Source organism: Lissotriton vulgaris, chromosome 1_1, assembly GCF_964263255.1.
Source record: "Lissotriton vulgaris chromosome 1_1, aLisVul1.2, whole genome shotgun sequence".
NCBI lineage: Eukaryota > Metazoa > Chordata > Amphibia > Caudata > Salamandridae > Lissotriton > Lissotriton vulgaris.
This window is the reverse complement of record NC_141685.1, coordinates 1,278,007,849-1,278,026,665: the sequence shown is the minus strand read 5'-3', so window position 1 is coordinate 1,278,026,665 and position 18,817 is coordinate 1,278,007,849. Positions and strand designations below refer to the sequence as shown.

At 44.8% G+C, this 18,817-nt stretch overlaps 1 protein-coding gene across 2 annotated transcripts in view; it reads left to right on the top strand.

Annotated features, from left to right (window-relative positions):
• The window catches only part of COPZ1 (coat protein complex I subunit zeta 1), a 234,236-nt gene that overhangs the window by 126,781 nt on the left and 88,638 nt on the right, over positions 1–18,817 (top strand). For both annotated transcript variants that reach the window (XM_086964906.1, XM_086964914.1), the window contains 2 exons: positions 9,069–9,150; positions 10,039–10,130. In XM_086964906.1, the coding sequence (XP_086821032.1) occupies positions 9,069–9,150; positions 10,039–10,130 (174 nt within the window). The remainder of the gene's footprint in view (positions 1–9,068; positions 9,151–10,038; positions 10,131–18,817) is intronic.

Here is an 18,817-nt window from a genome sequence, read left to right as displayed (position 1 = left end):
CATTTCAAGATGGATAGAGTCCTGTATAAAATTGGATTACCAGTTGACGCATAAACCCTTGTTGTTGTCTCCTAAAGCGCACTCCACTAGGGGAAAAGCGGCCACAGTAGCTTTCTTGCATGATATTCTGTCAGAAATGTGCAAGGCTGCAACCTGGAGATCGGTTCACACTTTCACAAGGCATTGTCTAAAATCCGATTCCAGGGCTGATACTCAATTGGGCCAGGCCTCCTTGAGAAATCTATTCGGATAGTAATCTATCTATCCAGGCTTAGTTGTCTGAGCTGATTGGTTAATTTACTGTTATGTTTACTTTGCCCGCAGGTGGATGAGGTGAGGCTCGCTATTCTATTGCTTAAGACTATTGACGAGGATCCCCTGGAAGAGAAGGATTAGTTACTTACCTGTAATCCTAGTTCTCTTCCAGGGGTATCCTCATCAAAGTCATAAGCAACCCTCCCGCCTCCCCAGGCAAAGGATCATTGTATTTTTAAAGGTAATGTCAACTCTTTGTGTTATGGCTTTTGAGTCACCACAAAGGACAACTGACCTAACTGTCACCCCTGAGGCATGATGGGAAGCTGGGGGTCATGACTGCCTTAAAGGCACAGTGCCAGTTTATCTCTATGTTGCTATGAGTTAGCTTTTCAGTCTTTTTAGACTATGTTTCTGCAATGCAGCCTGGGAGCTGTATATGCTTTCAGTCCTATGTGAGAGTTTCTTCTGACTGCTAAGCATTAAAACAGATTCAAAACATGTTTTGCTGTTATTTTTCCCTGTTTCTAATGTATGCTTTTATGATATCATGTGGAGTCCTTACAGCATTATTCAGCTCTGGTGTGTATAAGGCTGCAGTTGCTTATTTTATATATATATATAAATATATGGAGATACATATATGTGGGGAACATATATGATCGTGTTTCCGGTGTCCCGTGCATGGGCGGTAATATTCTAGTGCTTATCACTTTGATGAAGATACCCCTGGCAGAGAACTAGGACTACAGGTAAGTACCTAATCCTTCTATTCCTACAGGAGTGAGGATTGTGCAGTGCAGCTGAGCATTCCTGAAATTCAAATTAAACATGGTGGAGAGTTCTAGATTTCTTTTTCACAATACTGTGAGGTTTGGTGGGGTCATAAAACGTTATTTAAGGGCACATGCTTTCTTATTTATTTCTTCGATAGCAGTGATGGTTAGTTGGCAGGAAAATGGTTTGTTATTGTGATTGGCTGTTGTGTTGGCACTTTCTAGCTTGTGTAACCAAAGTTTGAGGATAGATAGTTATGCTTATACAGGAATACCGTTATGCATTGTTGATGCTTTCTTTTCAGCTGTGCAGAAGCTAATTGCAGTCTGTAGGATCCCTGTAGTATGCTTGGAATAACGGTAACCCTAGCATTGTTCACATGTTAATGGTATGTCTCTTTTCTCAGTTTAAACCCTGGCTGATGTTAAATTCATTGCTTGTTGTGGTACTATCAATGTGGTCCTCCAATGTTCTTTCTGTAGATAAGTAATTTTTTTCTAAGCAGGCTGTTATCCTCTTTCCCCTTAGAGCAGAGGTCCTCAACCAGACTAATAAGACACTATCCTTGTGGTGCCTGGGACTGGCTACCTAGCTGTAGTTAAAAAGACAGTGCTCCTGCGCATACTATTTGTCTTCCAGACCATTCCATTGACTCTTGTCACCCCCGGTGTTGCGCACCCTGCAAGACGCCATCAATCAGTTCATTTGGAATGGCAAGAAACAGCGCCTACATCAGGGGTCCCCAAACTGGTCCTTAAGGGCCGGATCCATGCCAGATTTTTAAAATAACTACATGTATCTCAAAGGGGATATCCAAAAAATCTGGCATGGATCCGGCCCTCCAGGACTGGTTTGGAGACCCCTACATAATAAACAACTGTTTTGTACAAAGGGAGATAGAGGCCTAGGGCTCCCTATGATCGTCCGTTACTTCCAGGCCGTACAACCCCACTACATCGTAGAATGTAATCGGCCCTCTCGGAAAAACATTGGTCTTTTATGGTTCAGACGGTCGCTGGTGTTAATATCTGGAGCAAGGTCTGGCTGCCTTGTAAGTACAGGGCCTGGGGGCTGTAATAATTGCTGGTGACCGACACGACACTGAAGGTATGGATGTCTGTAGCCCTTAAACATGGTTTGATTAAGTTTCCCACTCCAATGGCGCTGATTATTAACAACCCCGATTTCCCTCCAGGGTATTACTCCGTTTTTAGCAGATGGTGCAAAAAGGGTTTAAACGGAAGGGCTCGCTTTTTCACCCTTCGGGGTTTATCCCCTTTGATCGACTCATACAAAACTACTCTCTTCTTTTATCATATGTGTTCCTTTACTTACAGCTGAAACACTCAGGGACTTCCCCAAGCTATAAACCTGGTATCTCCCGCCCCCTTACCAACTTTGAGAAATGGCTGGTCTGTAGAGATGTTGATAAGCACCTTATAGTGTTCTTGTTCCTTCTTAGAATGTATCTCTGTTCCTAGGCTACTCGGTCCGGAACGTGGAACTGATTTCTTGAAGCAACTTTTCAGTTGACCGTTGCATGTCTTGCAAGTTGGTTGGGGTTGCTTATCCTCTGACTTCTTACTAATAAAATAATACTACGCTATACTCTACGCTGCAGTTCCATTCTTTACATTTGGCTATGACTGGAACTACCTACCTACCTAAGTGTACCTCAATGACCCAAACACATCGGGCCTACCTTTAAATCATCCGGACTGCGTGCAGTGCTTCATTCCGCGACCGTTTGCTCTCTGATGTCGACAGGAATCGAGGCGGTGTCTCTTATTTTTGTGTAAATTCGCCACTGCTCTGCCTTCATCCTTTTAGAGGGATCCTCCTCTTCCTTTTTCAGACGGTTCTGTAAAAAGGCAAAGATTGTGGCCCGGTAGGATCTCTCGCTAACCTGTGTCTTGTTTGTTGAGGAGGATGAGCTGCACTGGCTTGCGTGTGCTGACATGAGTACTTTTCCTTTTCACCTGCACGAACGTGTGACGTTGCACGAGCCAGCGCACGCAACCCTACTGTCCCTGTGACGTTGCACGAACCAGAGCATGCAACTCTACTGTCACTGTATAGCCTCCACGAGTGGGTGACGTTGTGCAAGCCTGCGCACGCAACTCTACGGTGTCTGTGTGAGTGAAGTCAACGTATATGGTTCACCCGCACGCTACGGAGGACATTTGGGGGCCATCTTCTCTTGGTTTAACGGCGCTGATGCGCACAGCTTTCATCATTACTCATGCGCACCATCTTTGTTGGGGCTAAAATCACTGATGCCCACAGCTTTCTTCATTACTCATGCGCAGCATCTTTGTTGGGGCTAACATCACTGATGCGCACAGCTTTCTTCATTGTCCTTACACACCATCGTGTTTGGCATTAACATCGCTGATGCGCACAGCTTACATCAGTAAATTCATGCGCACAGCTATATTTATATAAAGAGCAGAACGGCATCATTAAACCTACTTCAGGTTCTGCACCGCTGATGCGCACAGCTTTAAGAGTATCAATTTTAGCAACGTTGTGATCCGCAGCAAATGTGCACAACTACCGTATTGTTGGAAACCTATCATATCTCCATATTGTTAAAAAAAATCTTTTACTGTTACAGTATATGCTAGTTTTTAACTTTAGTATATAATAGGATTGTTTTATGCTAATTTTATGGTTTTGATTTAAATTCATAGCATATACACACTAGTACACTATGTTAAATTGCATTTACAGGAAGTAAGTTTCATTATTTTGCTAAAGTTGTTTTATCCCTTAAATATGCAGAATGTCCGTGCTCCTACTTTCTTTTTATCGTCTCCTGGTGGGCCTAATCTACCTGGATGGAAAATGTTTTTCACCCACTATGCTAGTGTTTGCGGGACATCGCTTAGCGCAGAAAGGAAACTTCCTTTTTAATGCATTATTTGGGTGCAGAAGACAAGAAGTTTATGAACATCTTCCTGACCTTTCAGATATGAAACCTCTAGTCTTAATGAGTTTGAGATTGCTATTAAAAAGTTGGATTTACACTATTTACCGATGGTGATTACAGTTCTTGAAAGGTATCACTTCGGTAGACGTATGCAAAAAAGAGGGGTATCTGTCGAACCGTATATTACGGAGCTTTGTAAGTTCGCCTCAACGTGCAATTTTGGTGCATCATTAGAAGAACTACTTCGGTATCGGATGATGTTGGGTTGTAGCATCGACAAAGCAAGAGATAGCTTGTGGCAGAAGGACAATCCCTCTTTGCATGAGGTTGTTACTATTGCAAAAACTTATTAACATTCAAAAGTATGTTTGGAAACCATACAAAAAAGTGCTCCATCTGATAAAGACCAGGGTTCAGTCATGAAAGTGGATAAAGACCAAGATAAGAACAAATATGAGGGAGCAAAGGGCATAATCTTGAATAAGACTGAGCTTCAACTTAGTACTTCAAAGAATTTCCTGGGTAAATGTTTCAGATGTGGAAACTCAGGCCACATGGCAAACTTCAAAGACTGCCCTAGATGTAAAGCTTCTTGCAGCACTTGTGGTCATAAAGGACATTTTACCAGATGTTGTAGGTCTGGTAGAGATCAAAAGAAAGTAAATGTATTTGAGGAAGTGATAGAAGAAGTCAACATCTGTCAGGTCAAAGGATCTGGTGGTGAAAGTCCCATGGATGTTGTACTAATTAACGATGCACCTGTGAAAATGTTATTTGATTCTGGGGCAAAGGTGACCTTGATTCCAAAGAAGTTCTTTAATCAATATCTTTTGAAGAAAGTCACCTTGTTGAGACCAGACATGAGACCAAGAGGATATGGGGGTGAAATAATTGATCTCTTTGGATGGTTCTGGGGGACAATTGATTATAAAGGCAGAATTGTTCCCTGCAAGCTTTGTGCTTCTATGAAGGGTGATTCCTTAATAAGCTGGTTTCACCAACGTGATCTACATGTCTTTTTGGATCCCAATGAGAGCTCTTCAGTGTGTTTGAACAATTTACCATCTGTTAGTCAATTTGGAAGAGAGTGCAAAACCCGGGTCAGTCAGTTTCCTGAAGTATTTGTAAACCAGCTCGGGTGCCTCAACAAGTATGTGCATCACATCAAGATTAAACCTGGTTCTATTCCAAATGTAGCTAAGGTTCGGGGAGTTCCACTTATGGTGAAGGTTAGTATGAGAACTGAAAGCCAATGGTATTATAGAGGAAGTTGAAGCAACTGAATGGTTTTCTCCCATTGTTATGGCTCACAAGGCCAATAGGGGAGGCCAGGCTTTGTGTGGACCCGAGGGAGCTCGACAAGGCAGTTGTTGTAGATCAATATCCACTGCCTAACATCAGTGAAATGTTGTACTCTCTTGGTGGGGCAAAGCATTTTTCATCTCTTGAATTGACCTAGGCTTATCATCAGGTCAAACTGCATCCATCTTCTCAAGACTTAACACCCTTTGGTAGCTTTACATTTTTGAGAATGCCTTTTGGCCTGATCTCTACAGCCTCAGTGTTCCAGAGAAGTATGGAACACATTATCAAGGGTGTTGAAGGGGTCAAAGTTTACCAAGATGACGTTCTGGTGTTTGGTGTGGACTCCAAAGAACATGAACAGAGGTTGAGTTTAGTTTTGAGGAAGATGTGCAATGCTGGTTTGACTCTACGTGCGGATAAACGTAAATTTGATGTGGCTGAGATTAAATGTTTGGGTCATCAAGTGTCCGCAAACAGTATTAAGCCCAAATCTGCGTTGATACAGACCATCAGCAAACCCAGGACTCCTATGAACAAAAAAGAACTTGTGAAATTCCTGGGCATGTTCTACCACAAGTTTGTCCCCAATTTTGCTAGTGTGACTAGTCACTTATGGGGCCTTCTAAAAACGGGGTGTGAGTTTGAATGGTCTAATGTTTGTGAAGGGGAATTTCAACATTTAAAGATGTGTCTTAGTAAAGCCCAAGATCTCAGCAGTTTCGATCCAAAAAAAAAGTCTTACTTAATGACGGACACCAGCTCTAAAGGTTTTGGGGTGGTCTTATTTCAGAAATCCGAGGGAGTTGAGAAGGTTGTCCTGTTTATTTCCAGACCTTTAAGAGGGTCTGAATGCTACTATTCTGTTGTGGAAAGGGAGGCTCTGGCCATATATTGGGCCATCGGCAAGTTGCAGAAATTTCTTTGGGGTGTTTGAAGTGTTACCGGATCATAAATCTTTGAAGTTATTATTTGCAAAAAAAGGAATTGATTTTGTCTCACATCGCATTCGAAAGTGGGTTGTTGCCTTACAGGAGTTTAATTTTGTTGTCTCCTATTTGCCAAGTGCCAGCAATATCCTGGCGGATTGTTTGTCTAGATTAGGTAATGTTGATGAATAATCTGTAGTGTGTGATTGCTTTGGTGGTAAAGATTTTGAAGAAGCTGTGGACGTTTGTCTCATTAGTGACGGGATTGTCTCTGAAGATGAATGGACAGAAACTTTAGGGAAAGATGACATTTTGAAAAGGGTGATGACTATGGTCTTGGAGGGCTGGTATGAAAAGAAGGATTGTGATCAAGAAATGAAGGGTTTTTGGCAGGTCAAAGATGAGCTCACCGTTGTGGGTGGTATTCTTTTAAGGGGCAGCAGATTGATTCCCTCCCCTGACTTATGGGATAGGTTGTTGAAATGTGCACATGCCAGTCACTTGGAAATTGTCAAGACGAAGGAAAAATTGAGAGAAGCATACTGGTGGCCATAAATGGATGTCTGGATTGAAAGGGAAGTTAGAAATTGCCCAGAATGTGTGTGTTGTGACAAGGTTTTGAAATGTAGAACGGAACCCATGGTACTGAGAGAGGAAGCAGACAGTCCTTGATCACATGTGGCCATTGATATTATGGGTCAGGTCAAAATAAAATCTTGTGACCAGTATGTTCTTGTTTGTATGGATATGTACTCGCGCTGGCCAGAAGTTAAGGCGGTAAGCTCTATTGAATCTTCTGTAGTTGAGTTTTTGGAGTGTCTTATTTGGAGGGGAAGGCTTTCCTGTCTTTACTTTCATACAGTGGGGGGTGCAATTTACCTCGGCTGTTGTGGAAGAATTGCTATCTACCAGAGGCATCAAACACAAGAAAGCCGCTCTCTATAATCCAGAAAGTAATGGGGTTGTCGAGAGATTTGTAAAGGTATTGAAAGAGACTCTGCAACAGGTTGTAGCAACTGGTGCTTACTGGGAGGTTGCCATGAGAAAGAAAGTGAGAGAGTACAGCTTTACTCCACACTCCTCTACAGGTGTCTCCTCCTTTTCGCTTGTTTAAGAAGAGGGTGGCCAATACAGAGGTTTATCCCTCTTGGGTCTGCTCTAAGAGATTGTCTGTCAATAAAGATGCTGACTGTGTGGAGGGTTGGAGAGATAGAGAGAGAATGATTAAGGAGAAGAGAAAACAGTGGTATGATGAGAGAAGAGCAGTCAAGAACACTGTTGTTTCTGTGGGTGATTGGGTGAAGATAAAATCCCCTCGCTTAGGCAAATCTGGTTCAGAATTCAGTGTACCTTTTAAGGTGCTAAAGGTTTTTAATAACTCCATTCGGACAAGTGACCATAAGATATGGAACTTGAATATGGTGGCTTAATGTCAGACCTTGCAGGCTTATTCAATGCCCTGCAAGATATCGAGACTACGTCTAAACTCCTTTTCTACATTGTTTTGTTTCATGAAGCTTTCTTTATTTTCTTTTGTTGTTATTGAGGGGGAGATGATGTAGTGTTCTTGTTCCTTCTTAGAATGTATCTCTGTTCCTGGGCTATTCGGTCCGAAACGTGGAACTGATTTGTTGAAGAATGTAAGCAACTTGTCAGTTGACAGTTGCAGGTCTTGCATGTTGGTGGGGGTCGTTTATCCTCTGACTTCTTACTAATAAAATAATTCTACGCTCTACTCTACTCTGCTGTTCCATCCTTTTACACACCTCATTGCTGAACTCTATGCTCTGCTCTCTAACAGCGGATCCGCTTCTAAATCTAAGGGCCAATTGCGCTGGGAAGGGCAGCTGGTGTGCTCTCACTCTCCACAAAAGAATGGAATGATTTTTACTATAGAGTACATCAGGCTGCACACATCATGGTCAGTATGGAGCCGGCCTATAAAGTAGCCTCCTACTGGTATCTCACACCTGCACAAATACACAGATGGAAAAAGGGGCGCTCTGGGAAATGCTGGTGGGGCTGTGAACAGACAGGCTCTCTCCTTTACCTCTTATGGCATTGTCCCAAATTGACTAGATTCTGGGAGCAGGTCTTAAACGACATTAATTCAGCATTCAATACTGCTATACCCTGTTTCTGTGCCTATACTCTCCTGGGCTTATCCATCCCCCTGACCTTTGCTTTACAATCGACCCATGGTAGGCAAATGGCCCTAGCATTAAGCGCAGCACGCCAAATAATCCTCTCTCACTGGGGGACTGAAAAGATCCCAGAACATGTCTCATGGTTACACAAATTATGGTTTACCCTAGCGATGGAGCGTTTGTCACTCTCTGTCGAGGACAGGAGGACCACCTATCCTGATTTGTGAGGCCCTTTTATTCTAATCCTTTCGGTAGAATTCAGGTAAGTGACCTGCCCGAAATATTTGCAGATATTGCACTTGGTTCCCCCGAGATGATACGGAGGCTACATAGACCACCCTCTTAGTGTTGGATGCAGACATGTGGCCCCTTTGTACATACCTCAACTATACATGATAATGTTGGACGAACCTGGTGTGGAGGAGTGGGGGGTGGAGGGTGGCAATTGTTGTTTTGTGTATTTCTTCTTACTGTTTCTTTTTCTTTAATGCTTAAAATGGCCCGTTTTTCGCTGCCAGCACCCGGATTGTAGGCATTTAGTTGTGTGCTGCTTTTTCTACGTTTTTACTGCACCTTTTTAGCATATTTTGGGGACTACCTTATGTTTTCGTGTGCTCCGTCACAAGCTGGGTGGCTATTGGTCTAAGGCAAATGTCATCTTTATCTTGGCTGCTTGATCAAAACGTTTTCTTGCCAATGACAAAAGCTTTTTATTTTCCCATCTAGTACTATGATGACACCTATCCCACAGTGAAGGAGCAGAAGGCATTTGAGAAGAATATTTTCAACAAAACTCACCGGACAGACAGTATGTTCCTTTTCGGATGTCCTAAAGGGGATGTGGGTGGGATTGGAAAATTAATGCATTGAAACCAAAAAGTTATCTTCCCAAAGTCCCCCGTTAGCTTTGCACAAGTCTGCGCCCTCATCCGTGAACAGCGAGTGTGGTGTGCGGCTCGCCGAGGGAATGCAAGCTGTTGGCAGGCAGTCTCACTGTGGGATTTACGAGCCCCCCGTGGCTCATAAAAATGCGCTAGAACATGCTGCACGACAGCCATTAGTGCAGGTAAATGAAATCTGGAGAGGTGACCGCTCTGCGTTTTAACCTTCCAGTTATTGGTCTTTGGTTATGTGGCATAGACTACATTACAAATCGGAGCCTGTTAGGACGGGGTCACACTGTGACCTTGATTCTCCTTTGTTTTATGCATAATTATTTGTTCCTTTGTTTAGAAAAGTTTATATAACAAAATGTGGTCTAAATCGTAGGGTTTCTGGGGTCCACTACAGTCCTGTCTAATAACGGGTCTTTCTGATTTTAGCACTTAATAACTAATTTTATTACTGTAGTGCAATGCATTGGATTATATTTAGACGCTGTAAATTGGTGCTATTATTACCCTGCTCATTCTGTCTTGAGTGTATCTAGCCTCTGGCCTCAGACCTGGGATCTTCCAGGCTTTCTTAGGATATCTGATGTAAGCAAAGGGGATCGAGCGGTTGGGAGGTATCCAGTGCTGAAAACATTTGAATAACTGTACTGATAACTTACATGTGGATCTGCCAGTGTATCTCCAAACTGACATGCACTATTTACTATTCCAGTTCCACCAATTTCTTTCGTTTGTTTAAACCTCTATTCCCATACAGGCCAAGTCTTCATTGATTTTCTGTCCCTTTATTTTTCTTTGTTCAGGCGAAATTGCGCTCTTGGAGGGGTTAACTGTGGTGTACAAGAGTAGCATAGATTTATATTTCTATGTGATTGGCAGTTCCCATGAAAATGAGGTAAGTTGTTTTGGGTTGGCTTTAATTTTTTATAACCTTAAAAATCTTGTTTGTGACAGCAAAGCATGAAGGTTGAGCCGGTCTCAACTTTAGGGAGGTATTTTCCTTTCTCTTGACATTAATTCATGATTGTTTGCTGGGAGCTTGTTTAGGATTGCACTTTAATATCCCAACATAATGTCCGAGGTTTGCCTGTAACATCTCTTTAGAACGGACTGTGATTTCACATTATAGTTTCTATAATCACAGTACCGTAGGCCAACCATATGACCTTGCGTTGGAACTGTAAGCCTATCATGTGATTTCATTGGAGCTCCTAAGAAAGCCTGTGACACCTTGAAGATATCTCTGGGGGGGAACTGTGATAATGTTGTGTTGTTGTATTCATATGGCGTTCAGATCTTGAGGAGATGCTTGAGCGTATTTGCAGATGGGCAGAACGTAGCTCACTCCCATCCAATTACGACTGGAGGGTGTATATCATGTGGCTCAAGTAAGTTGTTTCGTTTGGATCATGTTTTTGTTGCTACGCCTTGGCTAGTAGTGAAGAAAATGAGTGAGCGATGGGATGCTTAGACGTATAACACTCTAGTCCATGGATTGAGTGAAAATGTGTGAATGCAGTGTGGCCTGTTTTGGAAATAATTTGGTGGTGTGCGTTTAGGCAGAGGTGGCTTATGAGTTCAGTACCAGCATGTAGTTGAACTTGTGTTCGCAATGGACCAAAGGGGGAGTGCACGTTAGTTTCACATGTGTGCTTGAGACTTCTAACCTTCTCGTAGTGAGTTCCAGTTTTGGGTGGGTGTGATCTGCATTCTGTCATCAAACACTTCTTCCAGTGACTAGTACTGCTGATGCGGGGCTCATTGTGGGAACATCTTGGGAACATCCAGGTTTTTTCTGTATTCCTGATGATCCGTGTCTTTGTTGGGAGAGGAATCTAAAGGCTTCTCATCAAGTCTAGCTGTAGGTTACATGATGTATGCATTTATGTGATGTAATATTGGGTTTGGAATCTTAAAAGTTATTTTAGTTATTTTTCTAGAAGGAATTTTGGTTTTAAGGTGACTCATGGGACCTTTTCTGAAACTTACAATGTACTAGTACAGAGACTCTACCTCAAATAGTTTTTCCCACCATCTGGCGTGACATTTTCGATTATCTACAAGATGACAGTGTATTTGTCCCCTCCTCTAATACTGGTGTCTAATCTCCTAAGCAAATTGCAACAGAAAAGTCTGCCTTTGCTACTGTTTTTTGGAGGGCAGCGCAGGTGCTTGATGTCAATTTAAGTATGTAGGAGGTCAGGACCAATGTTTGGAAAGAGGTTCTTAACCCTGCAGCGATGTCCAAGATCATCTAGTCCCCTTATTATGAGGCCCTAACAGGTATGCTTATAGTGGTCACCTGGTCTAAGCCAGGAACTTACCCAACAGGCAGGTAGCAAGATGGCACAGGCCTGCTCCCAGGAACCCCGACTTCTTGCTCCAACGACCTTCCCGGACAGCTTGGTAGTACATTATCCAGTCAGCTAAACCTCTTACACTTTTCCCACCATTCCACCTGACAGGGAATCCAAACAGATGTGAAATGTTGTGAAACCCATTTTTTTCCAGTACCAGTCTTGTCCTGCGATCCGACCTCATGCCTCCCGGGACTGCTGCATATGCAGTTCGTGGGACAGAGTGACGAATGCCTTGCTAGCTGTCCCAGAGGATGTCCGGTATACCCTACAATGTCTGATCCTCTACGTCAAAGATGTTGTGAAATATGTGATCAGTTCTGGTCTGGACACACCCTAATGCCTGAGTAGGTCAGTCTGAACCAAACTGTTGCTTAGGCGTCATTCCTGGGTTCGCTTCATAGGCTTGTCTTTGGGCATCCAGCAGGCCCACATGAACATACTGTTCTGTTGCTGAAACATTTCGGGGTGAAGGCTGACTCATCCCTGAAATTTAAGGAGAGCAAAGCCACCTCTCACTCTCTGGGTCTAGCCCAGTAGTACCCTCAACAACAAAAACACCACTTTTGAGGCTTCTGCAGGGAGTATCTGCAAAGGCAATGTCCATATGGCTCTCAGTAGCAAAAGGCCTCGCAGCCCTTTCCGAGTTGAGGCCCGGGAGCCAGCCGACAACGTTCAGACGCACAAGGGCAACAGTTCTGCATCACATCAGCTCACCAAGTTCAGACCTATTGGCTTTGCTAATGTTTTCTTCCCTCAGCAAAGGGTGTTTTGCAAATGAGGAAACTGCCCTACAGATGATAGTCCGGTGTATAAACGAAAGTGGCATAATTCTTGCAGAAAAATAATAACAAATGCCATTTTGATGAGTTGTGAATGGGGAGGAAACGGCGCACCTCCGTCTCTGCCGTCAGCCCGTCTGTGTGAAGGACGAGCCTCTCGGCTTCTGTTCATTCCCTGCCTTTTATTTAATTTATTGTGCAGATTTTTATATGGCGGAAACTCAACCCAAAGGAGTGCTTCACATGAGGCCAGGTACATTACACAAGGACACTTTTTTTTGTTGTTTTGGTTTTTCAAAGCATCGGGATATTGAGCAATTTGCCGAGAATCTCCGGATTTTGAGCTGAAGCCAAGACTAGAACCAGGTTCCCCAGTTCCACAGTTGGCAGCTGTGACTGTTACACCGCACCCTGCTTTAGTGAAAGCATGAAATAGTCTGACCTTGGTGTCCATGAACAGAGCTTTTGTTGGGGCTCCGTAGCCCCCATAAACCTACATCACACCATCAGAGGTTTTTACAAAGCATCCTTCAAGAGAGGTTATGGCTTTGCTCAGCTCTTCCTTGAGGTACCAGGCTGCCTAAGCCCACCCTCACTGGCAGCGCATACTGCAATACAATAGAGCAGAGGGAATGTGAGTAAGGTGATCCCGGTAACCCTTGACAACATAATGCTGAGGAATGTGAGGTTTGTATAACTAGCCATACAATACACGTGTAATCACATCAGAGAATCGCATATTCTGTCTACACTGCAAAAAAACACAAAACATACCAAAACTGGTTACACTTAAACTCTACACATTCTTAAGGTGGCGAGAGTGTCAACTGAAAATTAAATAAAACGGATAACACCAACCTAAACACACCAAATTTGTTTTCACTTGGAGGGTAGGGCGTGGAAGGGAGCCCCGACAATGGACAGTGGGAGGAGGGCAGAGGGAAGCAACAGAAGACGAACTGAAGAGACATGCACTCTTCGAGAGTGCCTGTCCACAACTAAATAAATTAAGTAACTCCAGGACACTGGCCCCAGACCGGAAGCTGTACTAGGGCCATGCTTCTCAGCTGGCACGACACTGAAGCAAGAAAATAAGAGCGACGTGCAAGCCAACCAATGGTCAGTAGGGGCTGGCCTCTAAGCCCCTTTTATATTGTTTTACATGATGTTTCGCAAGGACAGCGCATGCCTTGCATGCACTGTTCAGGTGAAACCTAAATATGAGAATGAAGCCGGATGGGGAAAGGTGCCTAAAAGCAGCACACAAGGGAGGAGTAACTGAGTGCGAGGCAGAAGCACACGAGGGAGAGAGCATTACTGAGTGCTCGCATGGGATGCAGCTGTTTGTGGGGGAAGGAAGCAGAACGAGGCAGAGAACTTGATAATACAGCTACTCCCTTGGAGAGTTACCAATACATTAAAAAGTAGTTCCCTTAATGTGAACACTGGTAGGAGACCAGCCATCCCTTCAAAAGGATGGTAAAGAGGCTGTGCTCCATGAAAGGGACAAACAAAGGGGAAGGAAATCCATCAAATAAGAAGCAAGCAAAGGGGTGACCAAAAAGCCTACCAAATTAAGCAATGTGAGCGGACTTTAAGCCCGCTGTAATTTTTGGGTAAGCCCCAATATGTAATTTGTCACCTGACAGGCGATACCTTAAAGGCGCTTTATGAAGGGAAGAGGCAGCATAATGCCCCCTGATGAAGCTAAAAGATCAATGCACAAAAGGAGCTATTAGCATTGGGGGCTTCTACACAGTGGCTCATAACTATCTACAATAACGGGATTGTCCTAATTCAATCCATAGACAGGAACCTGGAACTTCTAGACAACCTGTTCCCCACTTTCAAAGAGAACCTCTCCAACCATCGGACCTCCACTCACATCCCCTCCAGTAATATCACCCCAGACTCCACAGCCCCCACCGACAACTCTTTTTACCTAGCTCAGCACCAGAACGATATTCACCTCACTTCCTCCCCCACCACACCAGTCACTCACCCACCTGCAGCAACCACCCCACTCTCCGCAATCACAGACATAAATAACCTCCCATCATGCACCAGCCGCCCCCACACTCCCATCCCGGGGACCCTCACTCACAATACCCCCACCCCTCCGCTCCCCCCTGACATCATAGACCCCGCCAACAGCCCCTCTAACCTAGTTCAGCACCAGATCGACACACATAGCGACAAATCCCACACTCTGTCCCCCCTCCCTCTGCCCCCACTTCCACACGCTAACTAACCATGCAGAGCACACCACATCTACTATCTTAACTCCCCCTCCCCACGACAGGACCATCTCCTACCCCAGCTCCCCCCCCACCCTCTGCCCTCACTACGCTTCAGGCTCCCCCTTCACCACCATCATACACTCCACTTCCACCCCTCTCTCTCTGCCTGCCACAAATTCCCGCCTCTACGCCTCCAACCTCCTCCGCACCTCATCCACCCCCATCGACCCCTTACCCTATCTCCTCCCTAACACCAATCCGTACGTCGACAACACGGAGCCCTGCATGAACACCAACCCTCCCCCCCCCACCCACACGCTAAGCCCCAGGTCAGCCACCCAACCATGACTTCCACCCCCAGCACTAACACTCACCCCACGCTAGACAAGATTATGTCCTTCCTCCTACAACTCAAAGAAGAAATTCACACCATCAAGGAAGACATGCACACCATCAAAGAGCTGCTCACCACACCCCCTAGACCCGCCTTACTCACCACCACCCCCCCTCTCAACTTGCTCCCCTCCCGTCCCGCCGACGCTCCTAAGCCATGTCCCACACACCGGACCGCGACCCATGCCCACAATCGCAACAAGCACACCCGCCGCACTCACTGGACCGCGATCCCCGCCCACAATCGCAACAACCGCCCCCTTCGCACATGCAACCCTCTCTCGGACCTCGACACTCTCTCCCTCCTCCGCTCCTATGACCCAGCTCCCCTAAACCTCACAACCGCCTCGCACCCCATCCCCACAATACACTCAAATCCCCGTAGATCCTCCACTCTTAACAACAGAATATCCGTCCCGAATAACCTTAGAAAAGTCCCACTGTCTCTAGTACCCTCTTCCTCTCCCGACACACCCCGTCTCAAATGCACTCTCCTAAACTGCAGATCGGCTTCTAAACACTCCTCCGCCATCGCTGATCTCATCCTAAGATTGGACCTTGACCTAATCATCCTGACTGAAACCTGGCTAACTGAATCCTCTACATCTGTAATGGACATTCTGGTCCCCCCCAACTACCACATCATTAGGTTTGACAGGTCTGGCAAGATAGGTGGCGGAATCGCATGCATATACAGGAACAGCCTCTCTGTTCGGAAAGTCTTCGTGCCGTCCCTACCCTCTCCAACTTCCTACGAATACATCTGCCTCAATATCATCAGTGATGGCAAACCGATATGCTCTCTCCATGGCATTTACCACCCTTCCAGAGACCACCTCATCTTCGCCCAACAAATGATGGACTTGATTTCAACCAACGCAGGACGACAGCTCACCCAAATATACCTGGGTGACTTCAACCTCCATTGGAACGATCTTAATGATGCGGTGGTAAATAGTCTTAAAAGCTTCCTCAGCGCCCTGGACCTCACACAATTATGCAACAGCCCGACCCACGAGAAAGGCTCTATCCTCGACCTTATCATCTCCAAAGAGGGCGCTACTCAACTTGAATCTATTCAACCCTGTGACTGGTCAGACCATCATATGGTCACATTCCACATCAATGAAAAAGTCAAACTCAATTCGGTTCAACCCTCCAGACCTAAAGTCTGCAAAAGAGACCTGAAAAAACTCAACCCATTCTCCATACCTCCGAACAGTCGCGACCTCCTACTCCCGCCTACGGGCGTTACAGATGTCCAATCCCTGACTGACCACTATCTTAACGCCGTGACCTCAATAATTAATGAGGCTGCTCCCATGCAGCTAAAAAGAGTCTCCGCTAAAATCTCCAACCCATGGTACGACGGGAGTCTCAATGAAGATAGACGAGCCATGAGATTGGCAGAGCGCACCTGGAGGGCAGCTCCCTCTGCACTACACCTGAAAACCCTGAAGAAAAAGAGAAACGCCTACTTCAGGAAAATAAAGCGCTCAAAAGCAAACTTCTTCAGCCTCCAGCTCGACCAAGCAAAAAATCGCCCTAGAAAACTGTTTGAGTTAATCAGAACACAAGCAAAGGAACAACCCCAACCTCTCAGTACTTTGCACGAAGTACCCTCCTGTGAAGACTTCGCCACTTTCTTTACCCAAAAAACTGACAACATAAAGAATGATCTCCGTGCTGACGCAAGACTCCACAACACACTCAACCGCATAACACCCACCGAACCTAAAAACAATGCAACATGGTCAACCTTTGAAACCTACTCCAAAGAAGAAATAGGCAAACTGCTCAGCACCTTCCAATCACCTCACGGACCCCCTCCCTGCTAACGCTGTCAACGATTTCACCCCACTGCTCCTTCCTCTCTGGACTAAAATCATCAACAGCTCGCTCCAAGAAGGAACCATCCCTGACTCCCTCAAAGTGGGACAAGTCACACTTTTGCTAAAGAAACCTACTGCCGACCCATCCGACCTAAACAACTACCGTCCCATTACCAATATTCCCACTCTCGCCAAATTATTGGAAAAATGCGCTCAACTACAACTGACCAAGCATATCGATATGTTTGATCTCCTCAACCCGCACCAATCAGGCTTCCGAGCAGGACACAGCACTGAAACTGCTATGACTCACATAATTGAAGACGCCCTTCAAATCCTAGATCAAGGTGACACCTGCCTCCTCATCCTGCTTGATCTCTCTTCAGCATTCGACACTGTCAAACATGAGAAGTTACTTGATCTTTTGAGCACAAGAATGGGTATTTCTGGGACTGTTCTCAAGTGGTTCACCTCCTTTTTACACAACAGGTCGCAGAAATTCAAGAGTAACAACCTGATGTCCTCTCCAATACCTGTTTCATTAGGCGTCCCCCAAGGATCTTCCCTATCACCAACCTTGTTCAACCTAGTTATGGAACCTCTCACCACCGTGCTTCAAGCATCCAATGTACTTTTTCACATGTACGCAGATGACACCCAACTATATCTCAAATTACAATCCCCCAATGACATTTTACTACTGAACTCAACGATCAGAAGCACCCAATCCTGGCTTGCTGATAATCATCTCAAACTCAATGCTCTGAAAACAGAATTCCTGCTGATCACACCTCCCGCGAAGATCCCCACCACGCAAACCTGGATTAAACAGTTAACTGCACTCGATGTCCAACCCATCATAGTGGACTCAGCGAAATCTTTAGGCATAACCCTCGACTCCAACCTGAACATGCAGCATCATATCAGCAAGGCTACTAAGGGAGCGAACTTCCAAATCAATACACTGAGGAAACTTAAACTCTTCCTACCAGCCAAAGACTTCCAAACTGCAGTACAAGCTCTAGTAATCCCGCAAATTGAATACGGCAGCACCGCCCTCTGCGGTCTCCCGTTAACCAGCACTGCACCCCTAAGAGCCTCTCTAAACGCTGCAGCCAGACTCATCACTGGATCAAAAAAACACTCGCATATCACCCGGATCTGAAAACACTGGACTAGCTGCCTTTTGAAGCCAGAATACATTTGAAAATCGCCTGCATGACACACAAGGCTCTACATCTGAGCTCTCCCGGATACCTCACCCAGAAGCTGTCAATCTCTGTCTGGCGGCTCTAGGAACACTAGAGGCACAAACAATCTTCTGCTAAAACCTCGAAGATTCCGGAAGGTAAAAACCTATAAACGCTCTTTCTCAGGAATGGCACCCAGGATCTGGAACTCACTCCCTCCTGAAACCAGACTCATCTCCTCCTTCACACTTTTTAAGAAAGAAGTAAAAGCTATTTTTATGGCCAGATACACTTGACCTATAAGCGTGGATCTGGAAAGACCCTACACCGACCTGTATTACTTTGTTCGAACGCTATGACTATGTATTTCACCTGTATTATTGTCACTACTGTCTATCTATGCACACATTTAACTCTCTGTTCGAACTCTATGACTATGTATTTCACCTGTATTATTGACGCTACTGACTATCTATGCACACATCTAACTGTTATATCTGTATTATTGATGTGTTGTACTACTTTGCTCCCTCACGTACTTACCCTTACCACTTATTATGTGTAACCCCACTTTCTTGCTGGCATTCCCGGCTTTGTAAAGCGCTCTGATATCTGTTAAGATCTTGTTCGCGCTATATAAAACTTTCAAAATAAATAAATAAAATAAATAAACTAATTCCATTGGCTTATTAGCTAGATATGACAGTAGTCACTAGAAAAATAAAGATGAGCTAATGCAGCGTCTTTCTTACATACAGAAAAAGAGCAAAAAAGGTTATAGAGGATCT